This window comes from Silene latifolia, chromosome 2, assembly GCF_048544455.1.
Source record: "Silene latifolia isolate original U9 population chromosome 2, ASM4854445v1, whole genome shotgun sequence".
NCBI lineage: Eukaryota > Viridiplantae > Streptophyta > Magnoliopsida > Caryophyllales > Caryophyllaceae > Silene > Silene latifolia.
The window spans coordinates 163,830,910-163,845,016 of NC_133527.1; the positions used below are offsets into that span (position 1 = coordinate 163,830,910).

General features: G+C 36.5%; 1 protein-coding gene across 1 annotated transcript; it reads left to right on the top strand.

Moving 5' to 3' along the window:
* The first annotated feature begins 6,462 nt into the window (after positions 1–6,462).
* On the top strand, positions 6,463–14,045 carry LOC141643247 (DNA topoisomerase 2). Its single transcript, XM_074452313.1, has 19 exons — positions 6,463–7,344; positions 8,396–8,700; positions 8,799–8,877; positions 8,962–9,232; positions 9,341–9,543; positions 9,641–9,859; positions 10,034–10,147; positions 10,235–10,354; positions 10,445–10,609; positions 10,693–11,034; positions 11,160–11,293; positions 11,380–11,770; positions 11,874–12,060; positions 12,157–12,206; positions 12,323–12,754; positions 12,833–12,986; positions 13,081–13,145; positions 13,236–13,341; positions 13,433–14,045. The coding sequence occupies exons 1-19, from the start codon at positions 6,772–6,774 to the stop codon at positions 13,897–13,899; spliced, it is 4,377 nt and encodes a 1,458-aa protein (XP_074308414.1). The 5' UTR covers positions 6,463–6,771; the 3' UTR covers positions 13,900–14,045.
* Positions 14,046–14,107: the final 62 nt, after the last annotated feature.

Genomic DNA, 14,107 nt, shown 5'->3' on the forward strand with positions numbered 1-14,107 from the left:
TTCCCAGGGTTACACGACTTCCGAGTCTAAGGTGTATGAGAAAGACTCAGATTGAGAATTACTAACAGAACGTTGCCAAAATCAGTTATGAAAAATTTATAGAAATAATAATAATAATAATAATAATAATAATAATAATAAGGAGTAGATTGAGAGGAGTAGATGAGAGAGTGTGTTGTCTGTCGAGATGCTATAAGTATTGTGGTATTTATAGGAGAAACAAGAAGGATCTAGAAGCACCATTAAAAGCACCTCGGAAATAGTTTTTAGAAGACTGAAAAATCAGCGTTGAAAAAACCTTAATCATCTTTAGAAGACCACACAATCAGTACGGTAAAATACAAAATCAATAATAGAAGACTGAGCAATCAGTCTCGGAAATTGCGCAAAAGAGTATAGAGAATAAGTGATCCAAAAGGAGCCCTTTTACTACTACACATATTAGTAGTATAAACCAAGTGATCGCTTATAAACTATAATCCTCTAGCTTTTTCTACCAATGTGGGATAAAAAGAGCTTCTTTTGAAGCAACACTTCCAACAATCCCCCACATGATTCAAAAGAAGAAGAAGAGAAATAACTGATTAAGGCAACGGAACGTAAGTCTTAAGATGACAATGTTCCTGAGGAATTGAATTGTCACCCAGTGCATACAATTACCTCACTGTACCGTATCGAGTTGCTCTCGGCATTGGACTCTCCACGGTGGTTTGTAACGGATAACTGCGCACAAACCTGCATTCGAATCTGTGTTCGTCCTCGCGAGATGCATAAAAGGTGCCCCTCACATGCATGGGATCTCGTGAACGCTCTAGAGGTCCTAAAGCCTAAGAACCTCATAGGGGTAGGGCATTTCCCCCACATTCACATAGGTAAGTCCATCAGGTTTGACTGTCACAAACCATCCTTAAATAAGGACTATGGACTTATTAAGAGCTTAGCTCAACCTTCCTCACATGACAGAAATAGCCCAATATATAGAAAGAATACTACATCACTTTTATTAATATAGGAATGGTAGTAGTATTACAACATGAGATCCTCGTGACTTCGTTTGACCCATTGAACTTGGTAAACCCAAGTGGGGGAGCCCCGTCACGATTCACTCCCAATAGGCTTTAAACCCATTCCTTGTGGTGCCACCAACACCAACTTCTACCATGGCCATTGGTAGGAGGATCTCAATATCCTCATCACAATTTACGTACGTACGTATTATCATGATAACACATTGTGTAAAGGATCTCAATATCCTCTTACAATTCACAACCTTTGTGAACCCATTATCCGATCAGATTATCCATCACTCTTGATAATCTGCCGAAAAACTTGATGCTTCAGACAATGATGCATGACAATTAATGGAGTCAAAATATTCCCACAAAGGAATACAACCACTTAGCCATTTAACTTTTTATCCTGCAAATTCTTCACAAAATATTCATACTCCATTACATATTCAACAATGCAATTATGCATCTATAACTTGCATGATATAGCATTATGAAAGACACTGTTTTCCAAAGTCAAATAAATATCATAATTATTCGACGTTCAATTAAATTGCAAACTCATTCCCAATGATACAATCGTTTTCATGGACTAGCTTACAAAAAACCATGATGTCCATCAACTATAACAATGATAAAAACTATACCATATCTCTCATAAAGTATACAAACATCATATATATGAGTGTAACAACCTTTCCACCAATTTCATTTTGTCATGTATAAACTCAAGTATATCATGTCTTAATTAATAGCTCATATATTAGTGTTCCAATTATCACCAACTTCCTTTAAAGAAACATCGCAAAATCAAAACCAAAAAATATAGATTATGCGTCTTTTACCTTTTCTTGGTTTGCTATAAGCATTTAAACCAAATAAAAAGTAATTACTTGAACACATGTATTACCAAACAACCATTCATAAATCTTTAATCGGAGAAACAAGTTTATACAATCTCAAAATCATAGCATACAAATCGAACTATCAATCAATCTCATGTAATTGTCATTATAACCACTTCCAACAGTGAAACCCAATATTTTTTACGACAAAAGTAAAGGAAGTCTTACCTTTGCTAGACACCCCCACAAACCTTGACTTATCTCAAAGCCTTAGCTAGGCAAACATCCTCTAATCGGACCAGTCACTCTCATAAGAACTGACAAAGTAATCTTACATAAAGTTTATAAAACGTCCGACTCAATTCAAGAACAAAACTTCAAAGCTATGAAAATGGTCAAAATTTTAGGCTCAAGGCTAACATTCAAGATGAAATAAGATGATGAAAAAAAATACCCTTTCTGGAACATGTCGCCTGAGATCAACATTGTCATATAGGAAAACACTCTTCACCATTTAGAGAAGATAGACATAACTTTTAAAACGTTATTCAAATAATACTACTTCCCCCACTTGTTGTCATATTGTACAAAAGTGACAACACTTCAAAAAGTCACGAAACATTAATCTAATCAATCATATTAGACAATGAAGAAGCTATTAAGTGTTCCTCATCTAATAAGCATGCTCTTAATCCAAACAATTACAACCTATTAAAGGTGTGATAAAAATAACTCGTTATTAATAAGTGAAAACAATTTCCTCACAAAAAAAACCCAAATATTATTATGCACACTAACCATTACTTCCTCAACTTAAGACAATATTAAAAAAAATAACTTCATTCTTGAACCAATATACTATAAAAAAAACAAAGTACAACCAAGTAATCTCTAGAATATCCAACTCGCATTATATATTATGATAATTCGTGTTGATATAATATCAAACAATCACCATATGAGTTAAGAAATCGTGTCCCTTTTGACATTTCGTTAAACTCATAAAGTAGTATCCTGAAAATGATTAAAAAAACATATGAGATGTTGATGGTCATCAATTAACTAGTTTGAACTTTGATTATAAGTTTCAGATTTTGACTTACACAAAACACAACACCGCGTAATCAAAGAGACGAACAAACACGGATTATAGTAGATGCTTATGAGAGAGAAAAAAAAAATAATAAAAAGTCAACGTAATATAGTAAAGATAAGCAAGTATCTAATAGCTATTAGGAGTATTACATCGATCACGTATTTCACATTGCCATGCCAATCTGATTGTGGGTTTCGAAACAAATTTGTTAAAGTACAAATGTAAAAGATATAACATATTATCTATCAGAGTTTTGCTAATTGTCACAAACTTACGAAATTCGAAGGACTAGTCGCAAAATTATCAACAATATTATTTTGTATAAACCAAATAATATACTTGTCAAAATAATTATAGATACATGAAAGTAAATATAACAAGTAGAAATAGACATAGCCATATCGCCTTAAATGAAAATTTAATGAGCAAGAATTTTTTTAACAAATTCAACTTTAGACTGTAGGCGGTATGACTATTAGACGAACAATGAATAGATAAACTTACAGAAATTGAAGAGAAAGATGTTGTGGCGTGATAAAATCACTGCCCTAAAGTTGAATTTGCCCCGCTCGATACACACGGCCTCTTAGCAACCAACTTCCCAGGGTTACACGACTTCCGAGTCTAAGGTGTACGACAAAGACTCAGATTGAGAATTACTAACAGAACGTTGCCAAAATCAGCTATGAAAAATTTATAGAAATAATAAGAATAATAAGGAGTAGATTGAGAGGATTAGATGAGAAAGTGTGTTGTCTGTCGAGATGCTATAAGTATTGTGGTATTTATAGGAGAAACAAGAAGGATCCAGAAGCACCTCGAAAATAGTTTTTAGAAGACTGAAAAATCAGCGTTGAAAAAACCTTAATCATCTTTAGAAGACCACACAATCAGTACGGTAAAATACAAAATCAATAATAGAAGACTGAGCAATCAGTATCGGAAATTGCGCAAAAGAGTATAGAGAATAAGTGATCCAAAAGGAGCCCTTTTACTACTACACATATTAGTAGTATAAACCAAGTGATTGCTTATAAACTATAATCCTCTAACTTTTTCTACCAATGTGGGATACAAAGAGTTTCTTTTGAAGCAACACTTCCAACAGTTAAGAGGTGTCAACATAAGAGGATTGGTGAATTATTCGTTTAGATATATGGAATTCATAGACTTGATTTTCATTAACTCAGCACCATTATTAGATATTATTTTTTGCCTTTTACAAAAGTTTCAAATTGTTTTTCAACATAAAATTATGACTCTTTAAGATAAGCAAAACATTACTTTGGCTTAATAAGTGAGTATATGTTGTTCTTGAAAAATAATCAACAATTGTGAGGAAGTATCTGTGTCCAGCGTAAGTGAAAATGTAAGAAGGTTTCCATAGGTCAATGTGTATCAATTCAAATATACACTTGGAATTGGAAAAACTTAAAGGGGAACAAAGTCTATGAAACTTAGTATTGGGACAAATTTGACAAACAGATAAATTTTGTTTCTTGCATTGATTCATAATAGGTCATTGTTTCAAAACATAGAAAGAAGCATGTCTGAGTATATAATGTCATTTGTTTAAACTAGCAACAACAAAATTGATTGTTGTTGTAGTTGAGATTGGCTGTGAACTTTCTCTGGTTATTATTTCTCAGTTCAAGATGAAGATTGTAGCATTTCTCATTGACGTGCCCTTCCATCTTGAAATAATGCAGTAATAATTATTTTTATTGCCATTGTAAGGTATGTTAGAATTTTTAAGAATATCGTTTCTGAAATTTTCTAAATTGATGACACCCTGTTGAGCAAACATCTTGTTGGAGTTAAAAACTTGTTGTCTGTTGCCCCAATTCCTTGCAGAGGTGAAAAGCTGAAACTTTTAGGTTTAAAGGATTTTGAGAAGAGATGTGTCTATGTTTCTCTTATTGGATTAACCAAAAACAAACTCCATTTCAGGATAACATATACCTCATCATTAAAATATTCTCACAATATTATAACATTTATTCAGAATCATAAACAACTTTATCACCCTTTGATCTTACTCATGCTTAATAATGAGTTAACGAGCACCATAACTACAAGGCGGTGAAGACTAAATACTCATAGGTTCTTCTCATAATCTCTTGATTTTAGTGAAGTAAGTTGAAACAGAATCAGAACCCTAACTCTACTGGTTTAGCTGATCGTGAACCTAATATAGTTGTGTTCCACTAAACTGTTCAAACTGCTCATTAAATAACCAAGTCACTACCTTTCTTCCACTATTTATACTTAAGGTTTGTCTTAAGGGTCTTTTTTATGTCTTCGTTTAAATTCAATTTTATTTTTTCACAAATAAAGCTATTAATATAGACCTTATCCAAGAGTTAAAAGTCATTCCCATCAAAAGTGTTGGAAACCAGTTTTTGAGAGGTGGTGTCAGTACCATGAATGGACAATGGAGGTTAGAATGTAATCCCCTATAAAATTAGTGCAAAACAATACCAGAAACATTGTTGAATGAGATTTTACTTAGGTGGTTTTTGTATTATAATTTTGATATATATCTTTTTAAACGGATCAACTAATTGTTCGGACAAATCTTAACAATACGATAAAATAACAAAACTAAAACAGATAAAACCGTTAATTACACAGGTCACAAACCTAGTTAGAGATAAATATGTCGGAGGTGTCCTATGTTGGATCATGTGAAATATTCCTGCTTTATTTCCTTTTGTAAGGCTGGCAATGATTTTCAATGCGAGGTTCCAACAATAGTATGTTGTATTTAATATGATTTTACTACAATCATGATGGTACAACAAAGAATAAAGATCGATGATGACGAAGAGGGACATGATGAACAAAAATCATGATTCATGAATACCATGAATATCATGAAGATCATGATGATGATGAAAGTACATTATGGCACAGTAGTACTTTTGCTAACTGTTTAGGTCAATTATTTGTTTACATCGATTTTGTTAGTTTGATTAGTCTAATTGGGCGTTTGTTTGTTGATTATTTGTTTCGTTAATCCGATTACTTCTCTTTGTTAATTCGATAAATTTCGTTTCGTTAATTTGATTAACTTTGTTACCGTTAATTTGATTAATTTTGGTTTACAAATTTGATTAATTCGTCATTTTAATTTTAGATAAATTGATTCGTTTGATGTTAATTAATTTAATTGAATTTATTGGTGTGGACTGTGGAAGGGGTAATTTGAGTACTTTCATTAAAATTCTCGATGATTTAAAGTATTTCGTCGACGACGAATAGGAATTCAGTCCGAATCCTCTGTCCGATTATCGTATCCCATCTTGTGTCCCATTGTCTTAATATGTTGACACCTCCCTTAGATAATATCTACATATTTATTTTTAATATTTATTGTTTATGTGTGATTGGAGGGATAATGGGATACAAGATAGAACACGAAAATGGGACAGAGGATCCGGACTGATAGGAATTGGGTACTTCACAGTCTCCTAGTTTCTATATATGGCCCAAATTCCTTGCGGACATTATCTGGCCCATTATTAGAGTAGCAAATGCCAAATGGCAAGACTCTTGAATCAAACGCTTTTCATTCAAACATTGGGTTAAAATTCAAACATGATTTAAATTCCCGCTCACTATTCAAATTTCAAACTCCTCACCATCCAAATTCAAATTCCTCCTAGCCGTTGCATTCCTCTTTACAAAACTCAACACGCCAAACCCATTCTCTTCTATCATTCCTCATTTCACATTTACACTCCCTTTTCTCCCTATTCTCTCCCTTCCCTAACTAACCCAGACACCACCTCCGTGTCTCTCCTTCATTTTCGACACGATGCCCCCGAAAAAACTCCCCTTACAATCCAGCAACAATGTCAACATCCCCGACCACCACCCCGCTACCACCACCGGCAAAACAATCGAAGAAATGTACCAGAAAAAAACTCAACTAGAACACATCCTTCTCCGTCCCGATACCTACATCGGATCCGTTCAAAAACATGACCAATCTCTTTGGGTCTACAACCCGGAATCTCACATGGAGTACCGCTCCGTCAGCTATGTTCCTGGCCTGTACAAGATCTTCGATGAGATCCTCGTCAATGCTGCTGATAACAAGCAGCGCGATTCTAAGATGGATCGCGTTGAGGTTGTTATTGATCAGGAGGCTAATTTCATTAGCGTGTATAACACCGGGGATGGTATTCCTGTTGAGATGCATAAGGAGGAAGGTGTTTTCGTTCCGGAATTGATTTTCGGGCATTTGTTGACTAGTAGTAATTACGATGATATGGAGAAGAAGACTACTGGTGGAAGAAATGGTTATGGTGCTAAGCTTACTAATATTTTTTCGACTGAGTTTGTTATTGAGACTGCTGATGGAAAGCGTCAGTTGAAGTATAAGCAGGTACTTCGTCTTTGATTTGATTCGATTCATTTCTTATGTTTTTAGTTTAATTTAATTGATTATAGTAATTGTTGATTTGATGTAGAAATTGATGTTGCGATTAGATTATAGATTGTGAAATGATTGATTCAAGTTAGTGTTTGGTGTTGTTGCGATTAGATTATAGATTGTTAAATAATTGATTCAAGTTAGGGTTTGGTGATGTTCCGATTAGATTATAGATTGTGAAATAATTGATTCAAGTTAGTGTTTGGTGTTGTTGCGATTAGATTATAGTAGTGTGAAGTTTGAATGGTTAGGGTTTGCTGATGTTGTAAGTAAATTAATGGATTCTTCGATTCATGTTGAGGTTTGTTGATAGGGAAAGTGACGATCTAGGGTTTATGTAGAACTCGTTGTTTGTACGCCATACTTCGTATGTCATTGATGATTGTAAGTAAATGTGATGAATAGTTTGAACTTTGAATGGTTAGGGTTTGGTGATGTTGTAAGTAAATGTGATGTAATTTCAATTCATGTTGAGGTCTGCTGATACGGAAAGTGACGGATTAGGTGTGTGCTGGACTCGCTTAATGACTTGTTTGTACGTTGTAGTTTATATGACATTCATGATTGTAAGTAAATATGATGAATAGTTTGAATTTTGAATGGTTAGGGTTTGGTGATGCAAGTAAATATGATGTTTTTTGAATTCATGTTGAGGTCTGCTGATACAGAAAGTGACGATCTAGGTGCACGCTGAACTCGCTTGATGACTTGTTTGTACGCTGTATTTTGTATGACATTGATGTTTGTTGAGTGACAGCTTACAGTTGGAACACTGAGTTTTTCGTCAATGCGTTTTTGTAATAGATATCTATCTCAGTGCACTAGGCAAAATGCTACTGCTGTGCTCCTTAGTAATTATATTTTGATTGTTTGTCCTTGTTATTTACTTTTGCATATGTTTACAATTGGTCCAGCTTACGGATTGTTGTATGAATGTAGCAGGTTGTAAAAAGTGAACTGAAAGTATATCAAGAACTAATGGTAGAATGTTGTGAATTTGTAGGTGTTTACAAACAACATGTCGAACAAGGGAAACCCGGTAACCTCAAAGTGCAAGGCTAGTGACAACTGGACCAAGGTCAGTTTCAAGCCTGACTTGGCAAAATTCAACATGACTCACCTTGAGGATGATGTGGTTGCTCTGATGAAGAAGAGGGTTGTCGACTTGGCTGGTTGCTTATCAGCGTGTCCTGGAAAGAAAGTTCGAGTGTTTCTGAATGAAAAGGAAATTGAGGTCAAGTCATTTCATGATTATGCCCAATTCTACCTCAATTCCGCTAATGAGAACCGAGAAGTACCACTCCCCAGGTTGGTTCATTCAACCATTTGATCATATACTCGATGTCTTGCTTCTGCCTATTGATGATCCGAATGATAATGGAGTAATATGTTTATCTTTTGAACAGGATTGATAACAACTCCAAGGAAGATATCAATCCTAGGTGGCAGATTTCTGTTAGCAGAAGCGAGGGACAGTTTCAGCAGGTAGCGATAAGCTTCACATGTTTTAACCTTGTTGTACTTTGTCTGTACTGAAATCTTAACTGAATCTGCTCATGCCACCAACAGGTCAGCTTTGTTAACAACATAAACACGATCAAAGGCGGGACTCATGTAGATTACATCACAGCACAGATAACAAAGTTTATAATAGATATTGTGAAGAAGAAGAACAAGAATGCTAACCTCAAGCCACATATTGTGAAGAATCATTTGTGGATTTTCGTCAATGCCCTCATTGACAACCCTGCCTTTGATTCTCAAACCAAGGAAACATTAACAACCAGGGCAAATAGTTTTGGAACTACTTGTGATCTCTCAGACAAGTTCCTAAAGAAAGGTTTGCTGCCATATATCATCTTATACTACTACCTGTTACGAGTTTGAGTTCTGATCTTCCATTCTTGTGACTAACTGAATTTCTATGTTTAATTATTCTCCTTTGCAGTGGTGGATAGTTCTGGAGTGGTGGAAAGCCTATTGTCATGGGCAGAATTTAAGCAAAACAAGGATCTGAAGAAGACTGATGGGGCAAAGACTCGAAAGATTTTTGGTATCCCAAAGCTTGAGGATGCTAATGAAGCTGGTGGCAGCAGATCCCATGAGTGCACCTTGATTTTAACAGAAGGAGACTCGGCTAAAGCGCTTGCGGTAAGTCATTAGGCCTAAATTTTAGCCCTAGCTGCTGTATAATTAACCCCAATATAATTAACCCTAATTCTTTAAATTGACTGTGTTTTGTTTTCAGATGGCCGGGCTCTCAGTCGTTGGTAGAAATTTTTTCGGTGTGTTCCCTCTGAGAGGTAAACTGCTGAATGTGAGGGAAGCTAGTGCTAAGCAGATCTCAGAAAATGCTGAGATAAACAATATAAAAAAGATTTTGGGCCTGAAGCAGGGAGAATCTTATGATAAAGAAAGCAGTGTCAAGCAGTTGCGTTATGGCCATCTTATGATAATGGCTGATCAGGTTCGGTGACACTCAATTTTCTCTAATCATCGTTGATTTGTTTATATGCTATTCTCTTTGTGTAGCTTTGAAGATAAATTATATTCCTTGGGTCTATTAAGTTTGATTTATTTTTTCTTATTTTTGGGATCAAGGCTCTGATGTTGTTGTTGTTGTTGTTGTTGATTTGTGAAGGATCATGATGGCTCACATATCAAGGGGCTTCTTATTAACTTCATTCACACATTCTGGCCTTCTTTGCTTAGGAAATCATCATTTATGCTTGAGTTCGTTACGCCTATAGTGAAGGTTAGCCTGCCTTTAAATTTGTTGTACTTGCATTGGTGCTATCTATTATGACACTGCCTATTCTGAACTTTTTGTTGTATCATGCAGGCAGTTCACGGGAAAGGAAAGGATAAGAAGGTTGTGTCGTTCTATTCAATGCCTGAATATGAAGAGTGGGTGAAAAACACTGGAGCTGATGTGAAAAAATGGACAGTGAAGTACTATAAGGTGTGGATGCTGAAATCCCTTTAGTTGGTTAGGATAATTTGTGCTCTGTTGGTTAGCACATTACCTTACTCTTGCAACATTTATTCGCAGGGGTTGGGAACCAGCGATTCAAATGAAGGAAGGGAGTACTTCTCTAATCTCAAAAATAACAGGAAGGTCTTTGTTTGGTCAGATGATAAAGATGGAGATGCGATTGAGCTGGCGTTTAGTAAGAAGAAAATTGATGCAAGAAAAGATTGGCTTCGAGAGGAAGAGGTTAAAATATGTTCTGACTTCTGATGCTCAGACTTGTGAACTGAGACTGATCAGAGTTTCTAATATCGATTTTATGCATGCAGAATGGTAGTTACCTGGATCATGCAGAAGAAATGATCAAGTACACTGACTTTGTCCACAAGGAGTTGAAGTTGTTCTCAAGAGCAGATCTTCAGAGATCAATTCCTTCAATGGTCGATGGACTGAAGCCCACACAGAGAAAAGTCCTTTTCTGTGCATTTAAAAAGAATTTGGTTCATGAGATTAAAGTAGCGCAATTCAGTGGTTATGTTTCGGAAAAGTCAGCTTATCACCATGGTGAAGTAAGTATACAGACTACAATAGTCGGCATGGCTCAGGATTTTGTGGGCTCCAACAATGTCAATCTTCTGATGCCCAATGGACAGTTTGGCACTCGTAATATGGTAAGTCTAGCCGAGTGCGGTGAATACTATTGATTTTACACCATATGTTTCCCCCATTTAGATAAAATTGTACAGTTCTGACTCTGACAACTGACTCCCTTTGTTCAATTGTGGATCTTGCATAGGGAGGAAAAGATGCTGCGAGTGCCAGATATATCCACACCAAGCTTGCGGATGTCACAAGATCTATGTTCCCTAAGGAAGATGATGTACTGCTTGACTATTTGAAAGAAGATGGGTTGCAAATAGAGCCTGTTTGGTGAGTTATTTTATTCTTGTGGTTAACAGTAGCCATAAGATTTAGGTTATCGGTTGGTAGTGAAACTAAGTTTTCAAATTATACAGGTACATGCCAATAATCCCGATGGTTCTGGTGAACGGGTCTGAAGGTATAGGAACTGGTTGGAGTACTTTTATTCCCAATTACAATCCTAAGGACATTATCGCCAACATCAGGCGTTTAATCAACAATGAGCCCCTGGAGCCAATGGATCCTTGGTACAAGAACTTCAAAGGAAGCATTCAGCGAGCAGTATCAAGGAAAGAATCTGGTGTAACTTACACTGTCACTGGAACCATTGATGTAGTTGATGGCGATGTAGAGGGAGATGATGAAGGCGAGGGCGGTGATGGCGAAACAGATGTCAAACTGCGTATCACTGAGTTGCCAATACGAAAATGGACTCAAGATTACAAGGAATTTGTAGAGAATATGATAAAGGACGGTTTTATCAAGGTTAAAACTACTTTTTGCTTTAAACTCCCGCGCGCTTATGACCCGTCTTTTATTTCCAAATAGTATGAAGTGCTGACTAGAGACGGAAATTCTTGTTTAACAGGATGAAAAAAATTTGAGCAGTAATGAAGCTGTCATATATGACATTGTACTAAGCAAGAGAAACTACAATCTAGCCAGACAAGAGGGCTTGGCGAAGAAATTTAAGCTTACTACTTCGTTGGCAACTAGTAATATGCACCTTTTTGACAAGGACAACAAGATTGTTAAATATGATTCTCCTGAACAAAGTATGACCCGTGTCTTTTATTTCCAATTGTGATTTTTTTTTTTTTTTTTTTTTTTGCTTGTGCTAATCATTGTATATAATTCACATTATTTTACAGTTCTTGAGGAGTTCTACCATTTGAGGCTGAAATACTACATCAAAAGAAAGGTTAGTGGATAGCAGCAATTGTTAGCAGGCTGAGTAGCAAGGCCGCATAATGCTTTTTTTTTTTTTGAATGAAGTGCATATATGATTATCTGCTCATTGTTTCACTTAATTGCCAGGAACGATACTTGGAGATCTATCAGGCTGAGCTAGTAAGGCTGGATAATCAAGTCAGATTTATTCTTGGAGTTGTCGAAGGAGAAATCATTGTGTGCAAGAGGAAGAAGGCTGAATTGGTGGCGGAGCTACGTGAAAGAGGTTTCACGCCTATCCGCAGGGTCAAACCTGTTGAACCAGTTGTTGGTGCAACTGAAGATGAAGTTGCTGAAAGTTCCGAAGAATTGGGAGATAGTGCTGAAACTGGAACTGAAGAATCTCTTAGTGACTATGATTACCTGCTCTCCATGGCTATCAGCAGCTTGACAATTGAGAAGGTGAAGGAGCTTTGTGCCAACAAGGACAAAGTTCTCAATCAGATTGAAGATTTGAAAAAGCAATCTGAGAAATCTTTGTGGTGGAAAGACCTTGACGGGCTAGAGAAGGCACTAGATGTATGCACATATGAAATTCTATTTGCTGTGCGTTCCTTCACAGTTCAGTCCGTTTTTCTAAGACACGTGTTTTTGCAGGAAAAAGACAAAAGGGAAGCAGAAGAGGCAAGTGCGAATGCATCAATTTCGAAGGACCCTACCAAAAAGCCAACCAGAAACGTCAAGAAGGTGACCAAGGCAAAACCTAAACTTGAAACCACAAGTTCCGTAGCAGCAGTTGCCATGGAAACAGGTTAGCTTCATCGGTTGGCTTCATAGTTCATATATGTCCTGCAATTTTCTTTTTATTATAGTCATTAACATTGTTCTTTTTTTTTTGTGGTTAGAAAACCCTCCTCAAGCAGCAAAAGGAAAAGCTAAAGCAGTTCCCAAGAAGGCACCAGCGAAGAAGGTAACTGTAATGGAGTAAATTCTGCTGTTACCACAGTTTAGCTTCATTGATAGATATTGTACTAATTATATTTGTGCTGCATCTTTGCAGGGAAAAACTACTGTGGTGGAGAGTGAGGAGGAGGATGAAGACATTCCTGATCTACGAGCCCGGCTTGCTGCCTATCACCTTGATTCGTCTCCTGAAAACTCGGCAGGTAATTCCTTTGGTGGAACGCAATTATAATTGTGTATTTTGTACCTTAGGCATGCATATCTTGTCCTTAGTGGTTATTTGTGTTGAACCAGTCATGGAAACAGATGCTCCTCCTAAACAAGCTGCCAGTAAGGACACTCTTGATTTTGTACAAGAAATTTCAGATGAAGAGGTAGCATCCCCAAAACCAGTAAAGAAGGGGAGAGGTGGAAAGACCCAGCAGCCCGCAGCAACAAAGAAGAGAGCCCCCGCCAGGAAGGGACAGAAGCCAGTAACAGACGAGATGGTGGATGCATCTCCTGACAAGAAAGTAAGGAAGACGAGACCTTTGGAAGTCACCAAAATGAGATCTTCATCATTGAACAGTATCCAAGAAGAGCCTATGTCTGCAGAGAGCGTAGAAAAAGTAAGCGAAGTGATGCCTCCTGCGAGGGCTAGGCCTGCACGTGCTAGTCGCAAGCAAACCACATACATCCTAAGCGACTCTGATGATGAAGATGCAGAAGACAGTGACGACGTTGAAGAACTTTCTGACTCGGAATCCGAAGATGACGATTGATTAGCTTAGAAATGTGTATGTTCTCTTGTTGTTCTGAACTAAGGTGTTGGTGATTCCGTTTGAAAACTAATTAGACAGAACATGGAAATTTGTCTTGATTTCCGATTGTCGAGTACTTTGATTTGAAATGATTACTTGAGAACATATTCCAGTGTGTGATATCAAGTTTGAGCCACTTCCATTTAAACAGTCTGTACTCTTAAATAGG

Excerpts from the sequence above, each read along its gene's own strand:
- LOC141643247 (XM_074452313.1), top strand. The coding sequence starts at position 6,772 with ATGCCCCCGAAAAAACTCCCCTTACAATCCAGCAACAATGTCAACATC. Across the intron at positions 8,701-8,798 it reads CGAGAAGTACCACTCCCCAG|GATTGATAACAACTCCAAGG; the intron begins GTTGGTTCATTC and ends TCTTTTGAACAG. Across the intron at positions 11,771-11,873 it reads TAAAGGACGGTTTTATCAAG|GATGAAAAAAATTTGAGCAG; the intron begins GTTAAAACTACT and ends CTTGTTTAACAG.